The 19,135-nt window shown below is 42.9% G+C and overlaps 1 protein-coding gene across 2 annotated transcripts in view; it reads left to right on the forward strand.

The window, feature by feature from the left end:
* Positions 1-3,165: 3,165 nt before the first annotated feature.
* Positions 3,166-19,135, forward strand: part of pdss2 (prenyl (decaprenyl) diphosphate synthase, subunit 2) — a 31,232-nt gene continuing 15,262 nt past the window's right edge. For both annotated transcript variants that reach the window (XM_041954309.1, XM_041954310.1), the window contains exons 1-3: positions 3,166-3,663; positions 12,485-12,619; positions 18,354-18,552. In XM_041954309.1, the coding sequence (XP_041810243.1) occupies positions 3,416-3,663; positions 12,485-12,619; positions 18,354-18,552 (582 nt within the window). In that variant the 5' untranslated portion in view covers positions 3,166-3,415. The remainder of the gene's footprint in view (positions 3,664-12,484; positions 12,620-18,353; positions 18,553-19,135) is intronic.

Below are 19,135 nucleotides of genomic sequence, written 5' to 3' on the forward strand. Positions count from 1 at the left end.
GGAAGTTCCAGCGCCTTCCGATGCGTGTGGCTGTCAGGTTTAATCAGAGCCGCTGTGCCGGTGTGGTGCCTTGCTCAGGGACACATCAGTAGGTCAGTGGATGTGTCTCTCGACCTGCCTCTCAGTTGAGAAAAAGAAAACGTGTGCGCAGAACCGAAGCGCAGCATGAAACAAATCCTTCATCGTAGCGAGGGAAGAGGTTCAACACTCTCTCCAGGCCAAAGGAAACTTTTGAGGTGTGTTGCTTTTTTTTTTTTTTTTTTTTTTTGCAGCGACTGAACCATCAGGCTCCACATAAAGTTTCCATGTGGCCTTCAGTCGCGTCTTCTCCCTCGGGTTGTTCCATCCACCGTGTTGTTCCCTCAGGTAACTGCGCGTGGCGCCAACAGGCCTACAGGTGTCTCAGTTTGTCTTTCGCAGACAGATTGAGGACGAAGACGCAGCAAAGGTCTCATATAGGCCACATTCAAACTCAAGACATGACACTTTGAGCCTTGAAGCAGGCCTGTGCACTTGATTCAACATATTCACAAGTAACTGTGCTCCATGCCTTGAACATCTCCCTCTCAGTCCAAGGATGAAAGACAAAAACTGGACTTGTCATCCATTTTTGCAAAACAGTTATTCCAATAAATAATAGCAGGTCATTTAAATAGATACAGACTTTATCATTATTGTTTTTCAGAAAAGCACAGGTGTGACCAATAACATTAAAATGGCTGCATTCCATTTAGGTGGGGGAGCTGCAGGGTCCTGGGATTGTGCGTGCTGGTTCATGCCTTACTGGGACCCTCAATGGACCTGAGCCATTGTTACTTATATTAGTTTCATCTGCGCTTTATCTGCTATGACAAGCCAAAATGTCTGCAGCGGAACAGGTCTGCGCTCTATATAATATACACATGGTCCCATATGCAAATACACACGCATGCCTCCACATGCACTGACACACACACACGTGCATTCAGATGTGTGTTTTCCCCTGATGTTGCTTTTGCCTCAGGTGAGGCCCACTCAGTTAATGCAAGAGTAGGGTCATGCCTGGCATATGAAACAGATCCAGGTCTCTTTAACAAACGATTTTGGCTTTGGGCGTGAATTTGCCTGTTTCAGCTGTGTGCTTCATGCCGTCCTGTGACTTTCCTTGGAATTACAATGAGTTGGCGGGCGGAAAGCAACTGACAGTGCCGGGGGATGCTGCTCATGGCATTGTGACACCCATTTGAGCAGGAAAATCAGGGGGAACAGGAGCTGTGAACCATGATGCGGGGTCAGGGTGAGATGACTTGTGTGTTACAGTGCTGCTCTTGCGAACCAGAGGCTCACCTGCATCCCAAGATTCCTTCTTTAAGCTGCCCCTCCAGCTACAGCACCTTGGTTTACTTTAATATACTGTAGCTGGACTGCTTCTGATGATTCGCTAAACGCAGTAGCTGTGTGAATAAGAAAATGACTGGATTTAATGTGTTGATTGGAATGTAATCTAAATGACTGGCATTTTGGTGGAGTTTGGTGCTGCAGCTAAACATTGTTGTAACATGTATTTCTTAAAACAGCAAACAGGGACTTTAGCTATTACAACTGTTTGTTGTTGACTGATCAATAACAAGTTAAATAACAGTTTCCTTTCAGTATTTTACTTGAATAAACATTATGTTTGTTTTATAAATCTATTTAGCAAAAGAGACTGCGGGTCCGTGTTATGTAAGCTGTCCCTGACAGACTTCTTTCCAGTCCAGTAATAAGCAGATGGAGTAAGATTCAGAGAAAGTATTGTTAAACATAAGGCTGCCAGGTCATTTCCTGATCAAACTGTGCAACTATCACATTGTTACAAGGATTTTATTACATAAACTGCAACAATCAGAGGTCCTGTTTTCCAATTTAAACATTTTTTTTAATTCGTGTCTTTGCCATAATGGAAACACATAAGGAGGTCGGACAGAACTAAAACAGATTTTGTCCAAAAGTGTTTCCACACTCATCTCACTAAGCATGTTCCTGGTTTACAGTAATCAGGCTTATTATGAAACATGCAGCTGTCTGTGTCATTTACAATTATTTCAAAAAAACTGTGACAAAGTGTCAGTGATGTTTCGGTGTCAGTTGAATGAAAACCACTCTGCAAGGCAGCGCCGGCTCTTAATCTATCAAAATACAGAGTAAGAAGACACCAGAATAAAACATTAACATTGCATTAAGGGGTCTCCTGCAATAACTGAAGAAAACCATAAGTGATGTTCACTAATGATCAGACATTACTAATGCATCAAATCACAGGTTGGTGGTGCGGTCATTCAGCAGCTTTGCAAATGTGAAAATAATAACATCCACAGCAAATGGGCCCTGTCATTATTCAGCCATAGATGCTGGGTAAGACCACTGGTACTGCTCAGTATAATCTTTTTAATATCAGTAAACTGACATTTCGTCAGTTTACATTTAGCTAATCTTTAAATTATTGGGCCTATATCATTATGTATTATGTATACTAACAATTCAAGCAATGATCTATGTGCCCGTCCCACCATATGGTCAGTTCATAGGTTTGTACCTTCAACAAGGCTAATTTTCATCTCTGGAATGTTATATTAACTTACAGTTGTTGTTTTTTCGAGGCAAAGCAACCTAATGGTGTTGGCAATCACTATTTTGACTGTCACACAGAATTTGATGATTCACTTTTTTTAATGAACACATTTAGAGGCTTAAACACAATCAAACATAATTTAAACACTTGTTTGCTCATTTAGACAAGGTAATTACTAACTGCGAAATACAGATGACATTTTTAATATGTTATAATTTCCATCCAATTGAACTGAGCAGTAAAGGTCTGAGCAGGCTATGAGGCAGCCTGTGGGTACTGGACTGGGTGGCCTCTGTGGGTGGCATATCTGCTTGTTGGTTAGTTAATATATTAATGGCTTCTAAGCTGAAGAGATACATTTAATATTAGCCGAATGAGACACTGGAAACTAAAAGTGCACCATGTATACAAACCAGTGTCGAAGTTTGACAAAAAACACAAGGAAATGTAAAACCGACTGATTTTCTAACGGAGTTTAGCTGAAGCGCTCTTCCTAGAGCGGGGCGTATCGGAATTTGGTAACTGTACGTCCTGACGTTTCATGACGTAGCGTATTACGTGAATAAAGATGGCGGCTCGCTGTGACAGGTCGTGTGTTGTGATACACAGCTAGTTATTCTCACAGTGACAGCATCATGGTACAGTTAGGATAGCATGTTCTTCTTCTTCTTTTTTTGTATAAATAATACAAATGTGACACTGTTTACGGACGCGTCACAACGGTAGCGGTTGACTCTGGTAATATTTTTAAAGATGGCAGCAAGTACCTGAATGGCACTTGAAGCAGCTGTGTCAAACTAGAAGAACACTCCAGTCAGACAGAAAATGCTTGCAGCTAAATGGTCACGGTTGTCCTACAAGGCTTTGTCCAGCCGAGGACTGAGGACGGTGGGTCTGTTCTCCAGCTCAGGATCTTCAAATTGGACTAAAGTGGTCTCCGATGCAGAGAAGATCGTCGGGTACCCGACTTCCTTCATGAGCCTCCGCTGCCTGCTCAGTGATGAATTCAGTAATGTTGCCATGCACGTCAGGAAGCTTGTCGGGACTCAACACCCTTTACTCAACACTGCAAGGTAACACTGCTGTAATGATCCTGATTTCTTCTCAGCTTGGACTTAGGGCTCTCTCCTCCATGGAGTAAACGCCAAACCAAACTCAATTGAAAAACCTGGCAAATTAACACTACACTTTCTGTCAGCAAAGCTTCAGAGATAGGCAGACTTTTAAAGAGGACGCAGGTTAATGTTAAATTAAAAATATAATTTTGGCTTGAATATAATTCACCAGCTGGCACTCAGTTTAGATTATCAGTTTCAGTTTAAATTACAGCCTTTTCTTCTCAGTTAATATTACTGCAAAAGCCTATTACTGCAAAGCCTGGCAGGAGATGTACCAGAGGAATAAAACCAGTGCCAACGAAAACAACAAAAAGTACACAAAACCATGGCTCAAAGTTCATGATTGTATATAGTGTTCCATTAAAATAACCCTAGTTTGTATCTCTGATGTAATCATCATCATGATAAACCCCAGTTTTATTCAACAACAAATGAGACCCAGCAGGCCGCTTGGCAGCACTCACTTCCTTGTGGGTTGATATTTATTTTGTGTCTTACAAGACACACACACAAACATAAACACACTTGACCGCACCTGCATATGCATCCATAGTATCCCCTTTCATCTTTCCATAGGCATGTGGTTAAATGACCACTCTTTACAATCAATATTTTTCTTTTTTTCAGTCAAGCGACAACCATTGTCGGTGATTGCTGCCTCTTACGGTGGTTGCTAGATGCTATATTGCGTGTATTGGAGTTTGGCTTTTACCACAGTAAAAAAAAAAAGTCTGACTGAAAAGCAGAAAATACTCAGTCCTTAATCAAACAAGGTGGAGCAGAACTCCGTACAGCCACACACATGACCTGCAAACACTTACTGGTGTGTATGTCTAAAAAAATGATGAATTTGCTGGAATCATGCTCCTGAGAACTGTCATCACAACAAACGTCACATTTTCATAACAGCCTTCTTGAATGGCATTACCATCCGTCCTTGTATTAATCAAATCATTTCCCTGAGCTTTGATTTGTACACTCTCACTTGACTGGCGAAGCATTTAATTGATGAACTTGTCAGTTTGGATAGATGCAGTTACTTCAGAACAGGGTCAAGGGATTTGAAAGCGTTCGGTGTCTTTCCATCAAACGAGATGCTAGAAGCAGTTTTAGTCCCAACTGAATGGACCAGATGTGTAAATCCAGCTGCTCTCTGGCTCTCTCTTTTCACTTTTCATTTGATTTCAGGCTGATGTACCAATTTATCACTCAGCTTCAGTCGAACAATGGTCATAAATGTTCAGTGTTGGATGTTATCCAACATTGAGCGTTTCTTAAAAATCCCAAATACAAAAAGCAATCCTATAGAAGCTATTAAAGGGGCCCTGTAGCCCCCTTTTAATAGCACAGCAAAACAAGCCAAAGTATGTTTATATTCAGTGTTTCTCACCCAAATGCATTGTGCGTAACCCTGAGCTCCAACAAATGGCCAGAATAGTTTCTATCCGTGTTTACTGGCTTGCAGCATAGCTTGGTGTGTTACCACCACCTGTTAATCAATGAAATAGTGTGGAACAAATGGCAGGAGTGTCAGGGACCCTCCCATAAAGGAACAGCTCCATTGTAAAAAAACTCTTGTAACAAACCCACCGCAAAATACCCTCATAGCCACACTGTATAACCTGCAAGACATTATACCAACTGTAACCTCTCCAGTAAGCAACAAGCTGACTAGAAAACGGTGAAAAGAAAGTAGAGGGAATGAACAGCTCGCAGTTCAGCAGCTGACACACAGTATGTCAATCAGACTAAATACATGCTGACAGGGAGAGCAGGGCCACTAGCCTATTGCTGAAATTGTAAGAAACAACTTTCAGGAGCGTTTTTTGCACTGAATTTAGTCTAAGTGGAATTTTGATTAAAGGCAATGAAAGGAAAAACCATGAATTGGTTTGTCCTTGCATGAATGATTCACTTTAAGAGAAAAATTTAAAAATAGATCGACCAAAGAGACATGATTATGTTTAAACTATTCAAGTGCCTCCGTTCTCAGTTTGCTCGATAAATCCTGTTTTTTTCTGTGAAGTAAATGTTGGGATTAAGGGAAATACTGTATATTGATTTCTCCTGCAGAGAGGGCGAAAGAAAAGATCGTCTACTGCGTCATAGTCCGCTCTCTTTGGGTGGAAATCGACTTGACTTAGGCTGATGTGACGGCCATGCCAGGCATCCATTTTTGCATGCACAAAGCCAAAAGAGCTGCTTTGTGATGCAGCTGCAAAGACACAATTGTGTTGTAATGAGGGAGGTGCTAGGACAGGTCACATCTTCCAAATATTATCTCATCACTTTATCATAGGAGTTGCCCGAGCCTCCGTATGTTCTATCAAAGAAATCAGGAACTTAGAGAACCGAGGGAAGAGAACGAGAAGAGAGAGTCCTCAAACTCAATCCCGCCATCCAGACGGGTGTGTTGGAAACAGGAGCCCAAGGGTGTAATAACCTATACACCTAAATCTGATATGACAATCCATTTGGGTGTTGTAGCAGGGGGCGGGGGGCGGGGGGTGGTGGTGGTGAGGAGCAGACCTCTTGACAGTCTGACTCTTCACTGTCAGCTTGGGTTGGCTGGTTCGTATTTCCCACTGTGTCTCCGCCTTAGACGCGTGGCGGATAAAAATATCCACAATAGCAGACAGGCAGACCCTCGTGGAGTTGGGTTTCGGTTTTTCCTTTCCTTTCATTCTCAAAAACTGCAGCTCAGCTAACTTTGCCCCAAAGTCTGGAGTTACAGCGAGGGGACTGCGGCCCAGGAGAAGAAACTTTACTTGCTTTAAGGACAGTCCTTGAGAGTCTGACTCAGACGAGTGTTTCCTTACTGTTTCCTCACCTTTTTTTTTTTCCTAATCTCAAGTTTGATCTTTACTGGCTTGATCAATGAAACAAGCCTAAAAGGATTAAACTGCATATTTCAGCCACAGTGTGGACATGAATGGATGTTTAAATTAAAGATGCTTTCCAGTCTGCAGGACAAATTTTTAACTTGTATTGTATTTCCTCGAAACACTTTCAATTAGCTCATTAAAATTTCTAAACGTTACAGCAGATGAGTGTGAGAACAGCTTTCTAGCATCAAACTGCACGTACATCATTCTGCGCAGAGATGCTCAAAGGTGAAATACAATGTTTTTGAGTGGAGGGGGACTTTGGAAAGGTTTGTAGACTTTGGCACTAAGTGTGTAACACAGTGTGACTTGATAAGATTGAATACATTTGTGCTTTGATTGCAACACTAATCGATGTCAAGATTTTAAGATATTAAAAGTTCTGTTGGCAATGGGCAGCCTGGACATTGACTTCTTGCTTCACCCTGAATGTTTCGGGTTAAAGCCCCTGAAATTTGATTCGATTTTGAAGTCTGCAACATTAAGGGATTGTTTAGGGATTAAAAAAACACAGCAGTACATCAGCAACAGATGATTTCTAGCTCATAAACACAGACGTAAACAATGAAATTATTGAATTGAATTAAAACCTGTAGGGATGCACGATAACTGTTTTTTAAAACAGATACCGATAACCAATAACTTTCAGCTCCTAAAGGCCGATACCGATAACCGATAACACACACATATACCTAACATCATGACATCAATACCACGAACAAAACCAAAATAAGTTTTGACTCTTTAAATGAAGAGATATTTATTTTTCCAATGAAAAACTATTGGTAAGCCTCTCAAACATGTTCTTAAAGCTATCAAACAAACCTATTTGATATCTCACATCAATTTAAATAAGGTGCATTACTTACTGATATAAAAAATAAAGGCCCCTTGAAATGATGCAAATACATGCATCAGGATTACAAACTGAAAAAGTGTATTCCAGAAGTTTACAAAAAATAAACATACATAGAAAATTAATGTACTGGCACAAGTTAGATTCAAACATTTCTATTTAAACAAACTGAAAAAGTGCATTCCTCAATGACAACAAAAATAATACACAGTGCATATCGTACTGACAGAAGTTAGAAGACGGCACTCTTAAATACTCAATTCTGATTGGTCAATTGCGAAAATTCAGCGGTGTTCCTAACAGTCAGACTAAAGGGGCAATCCCTTAATGTACCAAGCTCAATAAGAAATCGCCAGCTGATTTGAGTGGCATAATATGGAGCATTTACCGTACATTAATTTTAATTTGTTTGGAGAGGACCAAACACTTTGCTGGAGAATGATGTCCCCAGCAAAAAAGACGAGAAAAGTAAAGAACAAAGCTGGACCGACAGGAGGAGCGATATTAAGACACAAAAGACTTGAGGACACAGAGATTGACCAGATTGAAGCCGACAGACACGAAAAAAACACCAAGAGAAACACAGCATGGACGATCGGTCTGCTAAAAGACTGCTGAGTGGAGACAAAACTGGAGACAGATTTTTTAATGTCTGACGCTGAAAGCAGAAATCAGCTGATGCAGGACTTTTATCCATCAGTCCGAAAAAATAGCGGTAAACCAAACTGTCTCCAGCTACGTCTCTCTCAGGTCTGGGATATCCCGTCACTTGTCCACATTTGACATGTTCTCGCTGAATATCTGTAAAGAAATAAGTTTTCCTGCCTGCCGGCCTGCGCACAGTGAGAGGCGGTTGCTAGGCAACGTACGTGTTTACTTTCAGAGCCGCTGCGCAATGAGAGCGGTGACAGGCAAGAGTAGACTCATTTTAAATCAATAAAATATGTTTTAATCACTATTTTGTGTCACACTATTGAATGCTTTAGTAGTAAGCCGTGTTCTAAGCGGGATAATGTATAGTGAGCAGTTTCCTACGGAGAAGCGTCGCGTCGGGCTTCTATGTCATCCTGAAGGAAGATACATGATCCCTTACTTAGACTTATGTAAACAAACTGAAGAAGGGCAGTCCATAGTAAGTCAAGCACCATCACGTCCATGATTAAATCTTCAATAACCTTAGCCCGTGGGTCATCTTTGGCAAATTTCTTGGACTTTTCGAAAGCCTCGCCGTCTGGTGGCTTCTTTGCGGCTGCCTTGCTAACGTTAGCGTCTTTAGCAGGCCGGCCGTCGTCATACGCTTTCCAAACTCCGTCAAAGCGGTGGTTATGTTTCAGGTGACTGATCAGGTATTAAAGCTCGTGCCATTTCTCGCTCCTAGTGGAACTCGCTTGGAACATTTGTTACGAATAACCAGCGAACAATCTTCTTTGGAAACTTTGAAGTCTGAACTCATAAGCACGCTGTGCCGCATGCTGCATTCAAGGTGTAACGTACATTCCCTCGTTTGCCAGTCGCTCTTTTGGCCTATTTAAGTTCATGTTTCTATTTTTTATGTGTAACATGTGAAAAAATACTGCGAATGTTAATTCAAGTCAGCAACTAGCAAAATTATGACCGAGTTAACGAGTTGTTTTCTGGCATGAGGGGGTATTGATTTTTCCCAGTGAGAGAGTTTTTCCGATTATGCCAACGTCACTTGAACGTAGCATTCACTGCAGGCCATTCGGGTCTCATAGTGGGAGCAAGGCACTGCCGTGCTGACAAAAACATATATGTTATCGGGGCTATTCGTCATGATATCGGACTTGTCGGAATGACGTCATAATTTCTTGTTATCGGCCCGATAATTATCGTGCATCCCTACAAACGATGATTTTAATATCTCACAATGATATAATTAGAAATGACCATTACAGTGACATCACACAGTGACATCAGAGATAACACAGTGACATCACACGGTGACATCACATAGTGATTATCGTGCATCCCTAAAAAACTGTGTTTGCAAGTATGTTCTATGAGGAAGGAAACGCTTTCAGCATATCGAGATCGGACATCGAGGACACACACAGTGCATTTTAGCGAGTATTACTGAATATGAACAAAACTTGTGTATGTTTACAGGACCATTCCACAGGACACAACCTTAAGTGCTATTTCACGAAGAGTTTACTGATCAAAAAATCAAATGTTGCTAAATCGTGATTGGTGCATTGAAGTACATGACTGAACCCAGTTCAAACCAGGGAGAAGAGCATGGGGAAATACAGGAATCTCTCGAGTGAAATAACCAACGCCTTTGCACAAAGATTGTGTGTTGATGTCTTTGCTCATAAGGAGCAGATGAGAAAGTGTGTTCTCCGGGTCTTTTATCAGGATCAGACTAGAGGCACATGGAGAACTGAACAGCTTTCTTGGAATTGTGAGAATCAGATCCCAGAAACTGGAATGAACTGCTCTCATTTTCTAAATGGATCACAATCTATAAAGGTATCTGCTTTGCACAGCAGAGACAGATGCAATGCATGGATTCTGCCCTGAGGAAAAGTGCAGGTACATTGGGCACGTTCACTCATTCATTCTTTCAGTACTTAGGCAAAAAGAGCAGGACAGAGGATCAATACGTCGCCACACATGTGCAGTCATACATTTGCATGCATTAATTCCAGCCCCTGCATACGGCGGCTAAAGTTCCTGAATTCCTGCGCTGTAATTGCGGAGCAGAAGGCGTGGTGACCTGTTCACAACCCTTTAAAATGACAGCAGCCCATTTCTCTCTTGCCTCTCCCTCTCCCCCCCGCAGCCCTCACTGTCTCTCTTTTTCCACATCATCCGTGCCCCACCCCTTTGCGGGAGGGCGGTTGTGATTGATTGATGCACGCTGATGTGGATAGTGACATAAATATTAATCATGTGCCACCCTCAGGCCACTGGCTCACCCGGACTCCCCAAGAGGAGAGCAGCTTCATAATTTTTGCTCTTCGCCGCTTTCTGTTTAGTGGGTGATGCGTCTACGTTCATCGTTGTGCCAGGCCAGTCCCTGTTTTCCAACTGAGTAAAAATTTAGTGACCGTAAATAAATCTCCTGAGCTGTGGTGAAAGACAGCCCTGCATAATGTCAGCTGTATCGTAAATTTATTTTTTTTGGTAAAGCGGTGTGAGGTGTTTTATGTTTTTGGGAAGGAACAAAGCTTCAGGGTATGTGTATTTTTATTCCTTTTAGCACCAGAACACTGAATCACTAATGTATTTCCTCTGTCATCTTTTCTCGCGTCCTCATTCCCGTCTGGCCTCTCTTCCCTCCATCTCTCTCCGTGCCCTCCCTCTCTTCATGCTTTATCTCTCACATCCACTCTCTGTCTCGGGTTCCTCCACCTCCCCCTGCGGTGCAGGGGTGGGTCAGAGAGGGTGGGGGGCGGAGGTGGGGGCTCGGGGCCGGCGGTGGGCCGGTGAGGCCGGTGTCTGGGCATCGAGCGGAGGGGGGGGCGTGGCCGCTTGTCTGCCTTGGAGCCCCTAACGAGAGCGTGATTCATGGCACAAGGGGCTCCCATAGGGACGGGATTAGAGGTGCTCTGTCTAACCGCTCTCCAGAGAGAGGAAAAAGATATTTAATCTGCCCACCACGCAGGCAGCCACCGCCGGGCTCCGTGTGTGTCTTTTTGGGGTGTGTGTGCGCGTTTCTGTGCATGTGTTCAAACCCAAAAGAAACATACAGTCCTGCAGCAAAGCTGATTGATTACATTCCTGTCATTTTTTCTACTGTGCTCCATCAACAATCGTTCAACATTTTTTAAGAACAGTTCTGTCATTATAATCTTTTTGTTGTTTTATTTCATTCTTTGTCCAACGGAATGTACTCGTCTATGATAAATCGTCAAGACCTGAACTCTATTAGCAAAGATCAACTGGCAAAGTGCAGGGCTAAGCTACTACTGTATAGTACGCACTGTATACAACATGTTTTAAATTACCCTGTACGTCTTGCTATCCCTTAGCATAATAATGGAAACAAGTGATGCAAACACGTCTAAAGCTGCTATGAGCAACATTCTGGTATTAATTATTATTATTATTATGGTATTATGGCGAATATTAACAACAGGGAATCGTCACGGCAACTTGCAGCTCCCCCCAGCTCCCCTCAGCTATATGAAGCATGCCAGCGTCTTTTAGACACAGATAGTAACGAGCCAGTGAACACAGTGGAGCGTTTAGCAGCTAACGAGTTGAATGTTTTCCTCAGGAGTTGGTGGAGACCAAGCCGGAGCTAAAAGGGCAGTTACTATTGGTTGCCTCCACATGAACACTTATGTCGCTCAGTGTCTGCTGGGTGTGAAAATGAGCAACATGTTCACCGCATCAACTGGAAATCATCCCAATCCCGAAATGGCACCTTTCAGCCTGGTCTTGTGTTACATTGTGACACCAATGATGCTGTTTGTCAAACACTATTACAGCCAAACATGGCGATTAGCAGCCTCTGCCAGCTTTAATGCTGCAGTTCATGCTGCGTACCTCCTTATTGGATTTTGCTTAAAATCAGGACTGCTTTTCAGCACAAAGGAGGAGTCTTCCTTTGGCCAATGGTAATATGCTGGCCAGCGGTATTTCTCTTCCACTATTTAAACTACATCGTTTCAACTAAGCATACTGGCTGTTATCAAGCTGGTTCTCAAACATTGCTCATTAAAAACAGGGTGAAATGTGGCAGTGGGAGCAGGTGTGACTGGATGCAGGCCCTTCACTACAGAAGGGAGCAGGGTGTAGGAAAAGATGTTAGAGACATAAATGCTACATGCTCTCCATTTTTAAAAATCTGTTGCTGATTAGCAAGATTAGACTTTATACTGTGCTGTGGCGTTTAGTAAATGGTGACACTGTGAAGACCACACAGAAAAAGTTTTTCCCACACAGCACGACTGGACCTTTCTGGACCATGTATCCTTATTACTTAAGGTGTACATTGAATAAATGGCAAGCTTTTGATGGTTGTCGGTTTGTATTTTAATCTGCTGATGGTGTTTGTCTGCAGGGGGTTCGTCTACGACAGCAAGAACAACCTTCAGATGAGGGCACTGATCATCCTGCTCATTTCGAAAGCTGCAGGGCCGAGCCACGCAGCCTCCGATCTCCTGGCTCAGGACATGGTCAGCGGCATCTACCCGAGGTACACTACCTGAAGTCACTCACACTGTTGGGTGTTTGAATTATTTTACATTGGTTTGAGATGGCAGGTTAGGACCTGTCTGTGCACTGCTTTGCACCTAGCCCGATACTAATTAAATCCATCAAATGTCCATTAAAGAATCGACTATCCGGTAAGCTGTTCTTCTGGCTTTGCTTTTGCTTCGCTGATGTTTCGTCACACTCCCTGACATCTCTTCCCGAACACTTCTGCCTCTTTGACTTAACAGCTGTAGATGGTGCGAGTATCAACATCAGCAGGATGCACAGATGAATCTTCCTCCTATGCAGGAAATCCCCTAAAGACTGACTAAGTTTGAAAAATGTAATTGGTTCCTGTTGCTTTCGTGGTAACTGGGGAGCTAATCGGCAAAACACTGTGTAAAAGACATTGTGCCCTTGAACATTTTCTACCACCTTAATCACAGTCACAGAGAGTGGTCTAAGGAGTTATGGCCATATTGTACCACAGCTAGTTTCCACCAAGCAAATTCTTTGCTTCAGTACATTAAAACCAAGCTGGTAATTCAAATCCACAGCTATTACTTGGACAATCTTTCCGGCTTCCACATATTTCCATTCTCATGTATGTGCTGTTTGGGATAAAACATGTGTAACATTGCACTGTAGGACCATAAATGTGCATGGCAAGCAGACCAAGGAAGGTGATGCCACTTTTGTCCCTGTTACATGGCTACTGAAGGATAAATAGTGAAATAAAATCCTTGTGTCGGGGAATTCTATCTTGTCCTCTGTGGTTATCGTCCATATCAATTCCCGTAAATGGAGCACTGCATCATCTTGCGAATATGATGGAATGTGCGGGCAATGCAGCCACAGTTACAAGATAGGATGGTTTTTATTTTATTTGGCTGGATTTAAAATTGTAGCTACATGATCGAAAAAAATGCTTTCCAGAAAGTCCCTTCAGTAGCCTCTTTTGTGAGAACCCTGCCCAGAGGATGAATCCTACTGACTGGTGATCCTCTGACTTTTCATCTAGTGCCACCGGTAGGTCAAAACGTTCACTTATCCAGTGAAATATCTCTACATCGACTAAACAGTTTTGGTGCGTTCATGTTCCAAAGACTGTGCATCATAATATTCCTATTGCACAATCATTGGGCCTAAACTTCAGCTCCATACTTTTGTTTATGACTAAATAGTTGTACTTTGTGTTAAATGCAAGTTTGCATGTTGGGAAATGTACATGCCGACATGTTTACACAACAGTTTCTGTTGGCAGCAAAACATTGGCCCCTATTCGCAGTTTATTTCCTGTGATTGTGGGTTTTTTTTTATTCTGACGCCACCCTCTAACTAATTATTACATTTACTTCACCACACCTTTTAAAATAGCGCGAACAATTTTTGCTTCTCAACCCTAATCTATCCAACAGTTAAACAGGGAGCTTTACATCCACAGAGCAGCTAGCGTGGTTGTGGACTCTTAAGTCATGTTATAGCATAAATTTTACAAATTTTTTATATGAAATGTCTGGAAAAGATTTAGCGAACTACAATGCATATTGAATTATTTATACATATTTAGATGTAATTTGTTAAATGTGGTATTAATGCACTGCTGTTAAAATGCTTGAGGTAGCACCCCAAGGTCCTCTCTTGACTTCCAGCATGCAGCTCACAACAGGGATGGTGAGTGTGTGCCAAGTGGTTTCCAGAAGTGACTGCTGTGTTTGGCGTGGCTGTGCGCTGGGTGCCTGAAAGGCTTCTTTCTTACTGCTAGCTGGCACAAGGCACATGTGTAGTGGAGCCCTGTCTGTGCAGAACCATCCTAATATCGAGTCCCGTCCCTTTCAGGCTGCGAGGCCGAGCCGTGTCGGCAGGTTGTGCCTCACTACAGGGCGAGTTACTGCACACTCACCGCATGTCACAACCTGGCGCTCACATCACTGCGACAATGGATCACTGAACCCAACATGCAGCATTCCCTCACTCGTGTGTGATGGATAGTCCAAACCCAAACACATGCACGCAGCATGACTTGATCACCTCATTTGCACTATCTAGCCCTCTTTCTCTCCCCCCCAGCAGTCCCTCCACCTCTCCTGGGCTCATTAGCACCTCTGATGGAAGAGATGGAAGGATGGAGGGAGCCGGGGTGGGGCGGGTTTGGGGGGGTGATTGAAACCTCTGGGGGATGGTCTCCTCCCTCCTGACAGGCAGCATTTGTAAAACATTTCCCACTCTGCTGCCTGACACTGATGATTCACCAAAGCACCACCATGATAGATAGATAGATAGATAGATAGATAGATAGATAGATAGATAGATAGATAGATAGATAGATAGATAGATAGATAGATAGATAGATAGATAGATAGATAGATAGATAGATAGATAGAAACACACACACACAGATGGTCCTACTTGTACACCACACCTCTTAATTCTTTGTGACAAATGAAAGCCATGCCACTGAACACATCACACAGATCGTCTGATGGACAGGCCACCTCTGTAAATCACACACAGGGACGCACTCAGATCTGCAAGGCTGTATTTGATGGCGAGGCAGACTGCGGAGGGAGGAAAATGGAACAGAACAGTCAGGACAAGGGGCGTGGTGAGGGGCGTTACACCTCAGCAAGATGGCATCGGTTGCTATGCAACTGGGCACCAAAGCTATTTATACACCGGCCCCTTGTCCCCCTTATTCCTCCCCAAGCTCCACTGCTACTGATCAGGACTGTTACATTGGAGGCACTGCTTTGGGATGTGTATGCACCTGGGTTCGACTGATTTGGGTGTTTGGAGGCCATTACATCTTCTCCATTATAATATAATGAAGTACCTTGATTTGTCAGGTATTCAGTTTGGTGGATTCCGCAAAACCAGACATTCCCATTTGATTCTGTGATCCATAAACTGTTCCGCACTAGCTTTTTCCAGAAAATTTACTATATCACTATGTAGTATATTGATATTGACATTGTCCAATTTTTCTCTGATAAAAAAAGGAGCTAAAATTGTTAGAGCCATTCATACAACAGAGAAGACTGGAAATAAAGGGGAACTGATCTCGCACATCGAGGTTTGCTTGCAGGTCTTGGGGAATGCTACTGCATATGTGAAAAAAGCCTTTTGTGGCTCCAGAAGGAACTGTGTGAAAGGAACTGCCTCAAGTGACATCACTTGAGGCTGAAGACTACAGGTTTGAAAACAAAAAAAATCTGTGGGTGGGGAGTTAGAAAGAGGTGATTTTACCAGACTCCTGTAGGCTGCTCCTTTTCTCTGCTTGAGACGAAAGGCTCGAGGCTAGCTTAGCTGCTGCAAGCACAACACGCCCGAACCTCTGACTGAACGTTCGGTGGTCTACAACCCCACTTCCAATTTGGGACGCTGTATAAAACAGAACAGAAGAAACAGAATGTGATAACTTGATAATCCTTTCTCATATACACTCAATTGAGAACAGTAAAAAGACAACATATTTAGTGTTTTACCTCATCAGCTTCATTGGTTTTTGTAAATATCTGCTTATTCTGAATGTAGCAACATGTTTCAAACCAGTTGGGACAGGAGCAACAACAGACTGGGAAAGATGTGGAACGCTCCAAAAACACCTGTTTGGATCATTCCACAGCTAAACAGGTTGATTGGTAACAGCTGATAGCATCATGATTGGGTATGAAAGGAGCATCCTGGAAAGGCTCAGTCGGTCACAAGCAAGGATGGAGCGAGGTTCACCACTTTGTGAACACGTGATTGGATAAAGGATGTTACTACGTGGGCTCAGGAACACTTCGTTAAACTGTTGGCAGTAAACACAGTTCATTTGCAAATGATTGCATTCTGTGTTTATTCACATTGTGCACACCTTTTTGGAATTGGGGTCGTAGTTGCATTGTGGGTAACGTAGGCACCAGGTTCTGACAAGAAAAACAGTATCTCAGCTTCTACTCCATTGATTTGACACTTTTTTTACTTAACTGTCCATCATGAGTCTGAACATGTTGGAGTGGTATTTTGTAATATTTTAATTTGCAAATGACAACTCGTCTTTAATTCATTGTAGAATGTCAGAATAAGGACCAATAGCGACTACAGTCAGCTTCAGCTTCTGATTGCTTGATATGCTCAATAGCTTGAATATTTTTGAGACTGCTGTCACAGTCAAACATTTGAGCTGTGTTGAGTCAGCAAAGAAACTCCGTCATCTCAGACTTAAATGTCTTAGCCATTATACACAAATGTATGTGTTGATGTAATCCCAACTTATGTATTATAAGTTTCTATGTCTTCTCATCTTTACTGCTCTCATTGTGAATGTGTTCACTGAGAGAAGCTCTATCAAACATTTATTAGAGGCAGTATAATGGCTGATTGACACGAATGCTCCTGTTAAACCTTTCGGACTGGCGGTAGCCGAGTTTTCCACCTTGATGGATCGTCGTATTGACGGGAGGCCAAAAGCATGAGCAGATGACAGGTGTATCACAGGTGATTCATTTATGGTTTGTGTGCTCAGGATAAACAGCCAGGCAAACAGTCTCCATCAGGCTGACCTTGGACTTGGAATAAAATTTAAAATGTTATTTTTATGGCCTGAAATCAGCCACAGCTCCTCGTGGTGCTCCTCTCGTCGTAACAATGAGTTCTCCTCTTGAAACCTGTCGAGTGTGGCCATCACTCGGAGGCACCTTGAGAGCGCGACTGTCAATCTGTCAATTTCCTTTTCTTTAAACCCTGAACTTATTAACTCTCATTCGGGGCGACTGTGTTGTTGCTCTGCGTCACCGAGCAGAGAAACCAACCAGACAATGGGTGTGATTGAGAGGCGAAATAGATGACATTATTGAATTTTAATCACATCTTTTCCACGCCGACGTCGAACATGGCAATTACCTGGCTACAAGATGCGTGTGTGCGTACGTTGGAGTGTGTGTATAGGAAGGGGTTGGAGCGCAAGGCAGATGACTGGCTCATCAGGTTCTCACAGCGGCTGAAAGAAGGTCGTAAGTGGCTATCAGCGCACCCAACCCTGTCTGGATGGATCCCTCCTGTCGCAGCGTGGCGAGCTCCTTCCATATGGAGAGGGGCCTAATTATCCCCCACCAATGGCTGAATCAACATTTGATTATATCCTCCCTAAGGCTGCTCTGAAAGGCTCTATTCAAATACCACTTTTATGTCTTTTCTCTCATAATCAAGAATGGCTGTTATTTCCTAATGATAAGTTTAATTTCTTTTTTTAACACAACCCCTGGCATGCTGTGCAGCAAGATGTCTGACATATCTGCCGGTTTATGCCCTTGAGTGTGCTGATTTTGACTGCAAGGTTTTTAAACCAAATGGTAGTTGTAGAGAAATCTCTTATCATTTCGAGATACACAGTAATTTCTCCTTTGAAGTTGTGTACTCAGTCAGTGTTTCAGATGGCAGCTGAATGAACTGTGATGATCCCCACAGTCTTTGTTTGGAGCAGTGTTGTGTTGCAGTTTCATTGACTAAATAGATGTTTCTCCCGTTTTGGTGGAAGGATGAAATGCAGCCCATAAATCATTGTGCTGCACGTGGTGCTGTGAATGAGTTTTCAAACTTGCCAAACCTGCATATTCCAGCCGTGTGAAGACAATGAAAAGGTTTCTGTCAAAAAGCTCTCAAGCTGTCACATCTCTGAAACGCCTGTCTTAAAAGTGGTTGACAAGGAACCTGTGATATTAAAATGTATTCTCTCTTTTTTTTTTTTATAGCCAGCGGAACTTGGCAGAAATCACCGAGTTGATCCACACGGCGTTCCTGGTGCATCGTGGGATAGTCAATCTGAAGGAGTGGACGGATTCAGATGGCCCACTGAAGGACATGCAATTTGGGAATAAGATGGCCGTCCTGAGTGGCGACTTCCTGCTAGCGTACGCTTGTACTGGACTTGCCCAACTGGATAACACTGAGGTACAGACTGTAGCCCTGTGAAATATCTGACCTGACATCAGTGATATTACTGAGAAACACAGCTGTCTTGATATGAGCTCCCAGCTGTCCTTACAGCTCAGTGTCGGTCTTCATCCCTTCAAACTGATAAACTTAATTGTTTTTCTTAATGTAAATTCTGAATTTGATGCAACACATTCCAATAAGAGCATGTGATACGAGCAATTACCACTGTGTTACACCACCTTTCTTTAAACAACAATCCGTAAACGTTCTCGCTTGAACTAAACGTCTGGACTTCAGGCAGGCCAGTCTAGTACCTTCACTGTTGTAACACGTGCAGAATGTGGCTCGGCCTTATATTCATCAAATTCATCCCGCAACACGCTGCAACCTTCTTTTAAATGGTGTAGCCTGGTTGTTCCCAACCCTGAGGGTCAAAGGCCCAGACGGGGACCACAGGAAGCTGGGGCTGCAAGATGACCAACAAGATTAGCCTTGTTCAAGACCCCTGATTTGCCACCTACCTATTAGATTTAGCTCAAGTCAGTCTGGAAATGGGGGGCAACACCATTTCTCCTGGTTAGAGAAACAGCTGACCAGC

This window comes from Chelmon rostratus, chromosome 15 (assembly GCF_017976325.1).
Source record: "Chelmon rostratus isolate fCheRos1 chromosome 15, fCheRos1.pri, whole genome shotgun sequence".
In the NCBI taxonomy this organism is placed as follows: domain Eukaryota; kingdom Metazoa; phylum Chordata; class Actinopteri; order Chaetodontiformes; family Chaetodontidae; genus Chelmon; species Chelmon rostratus.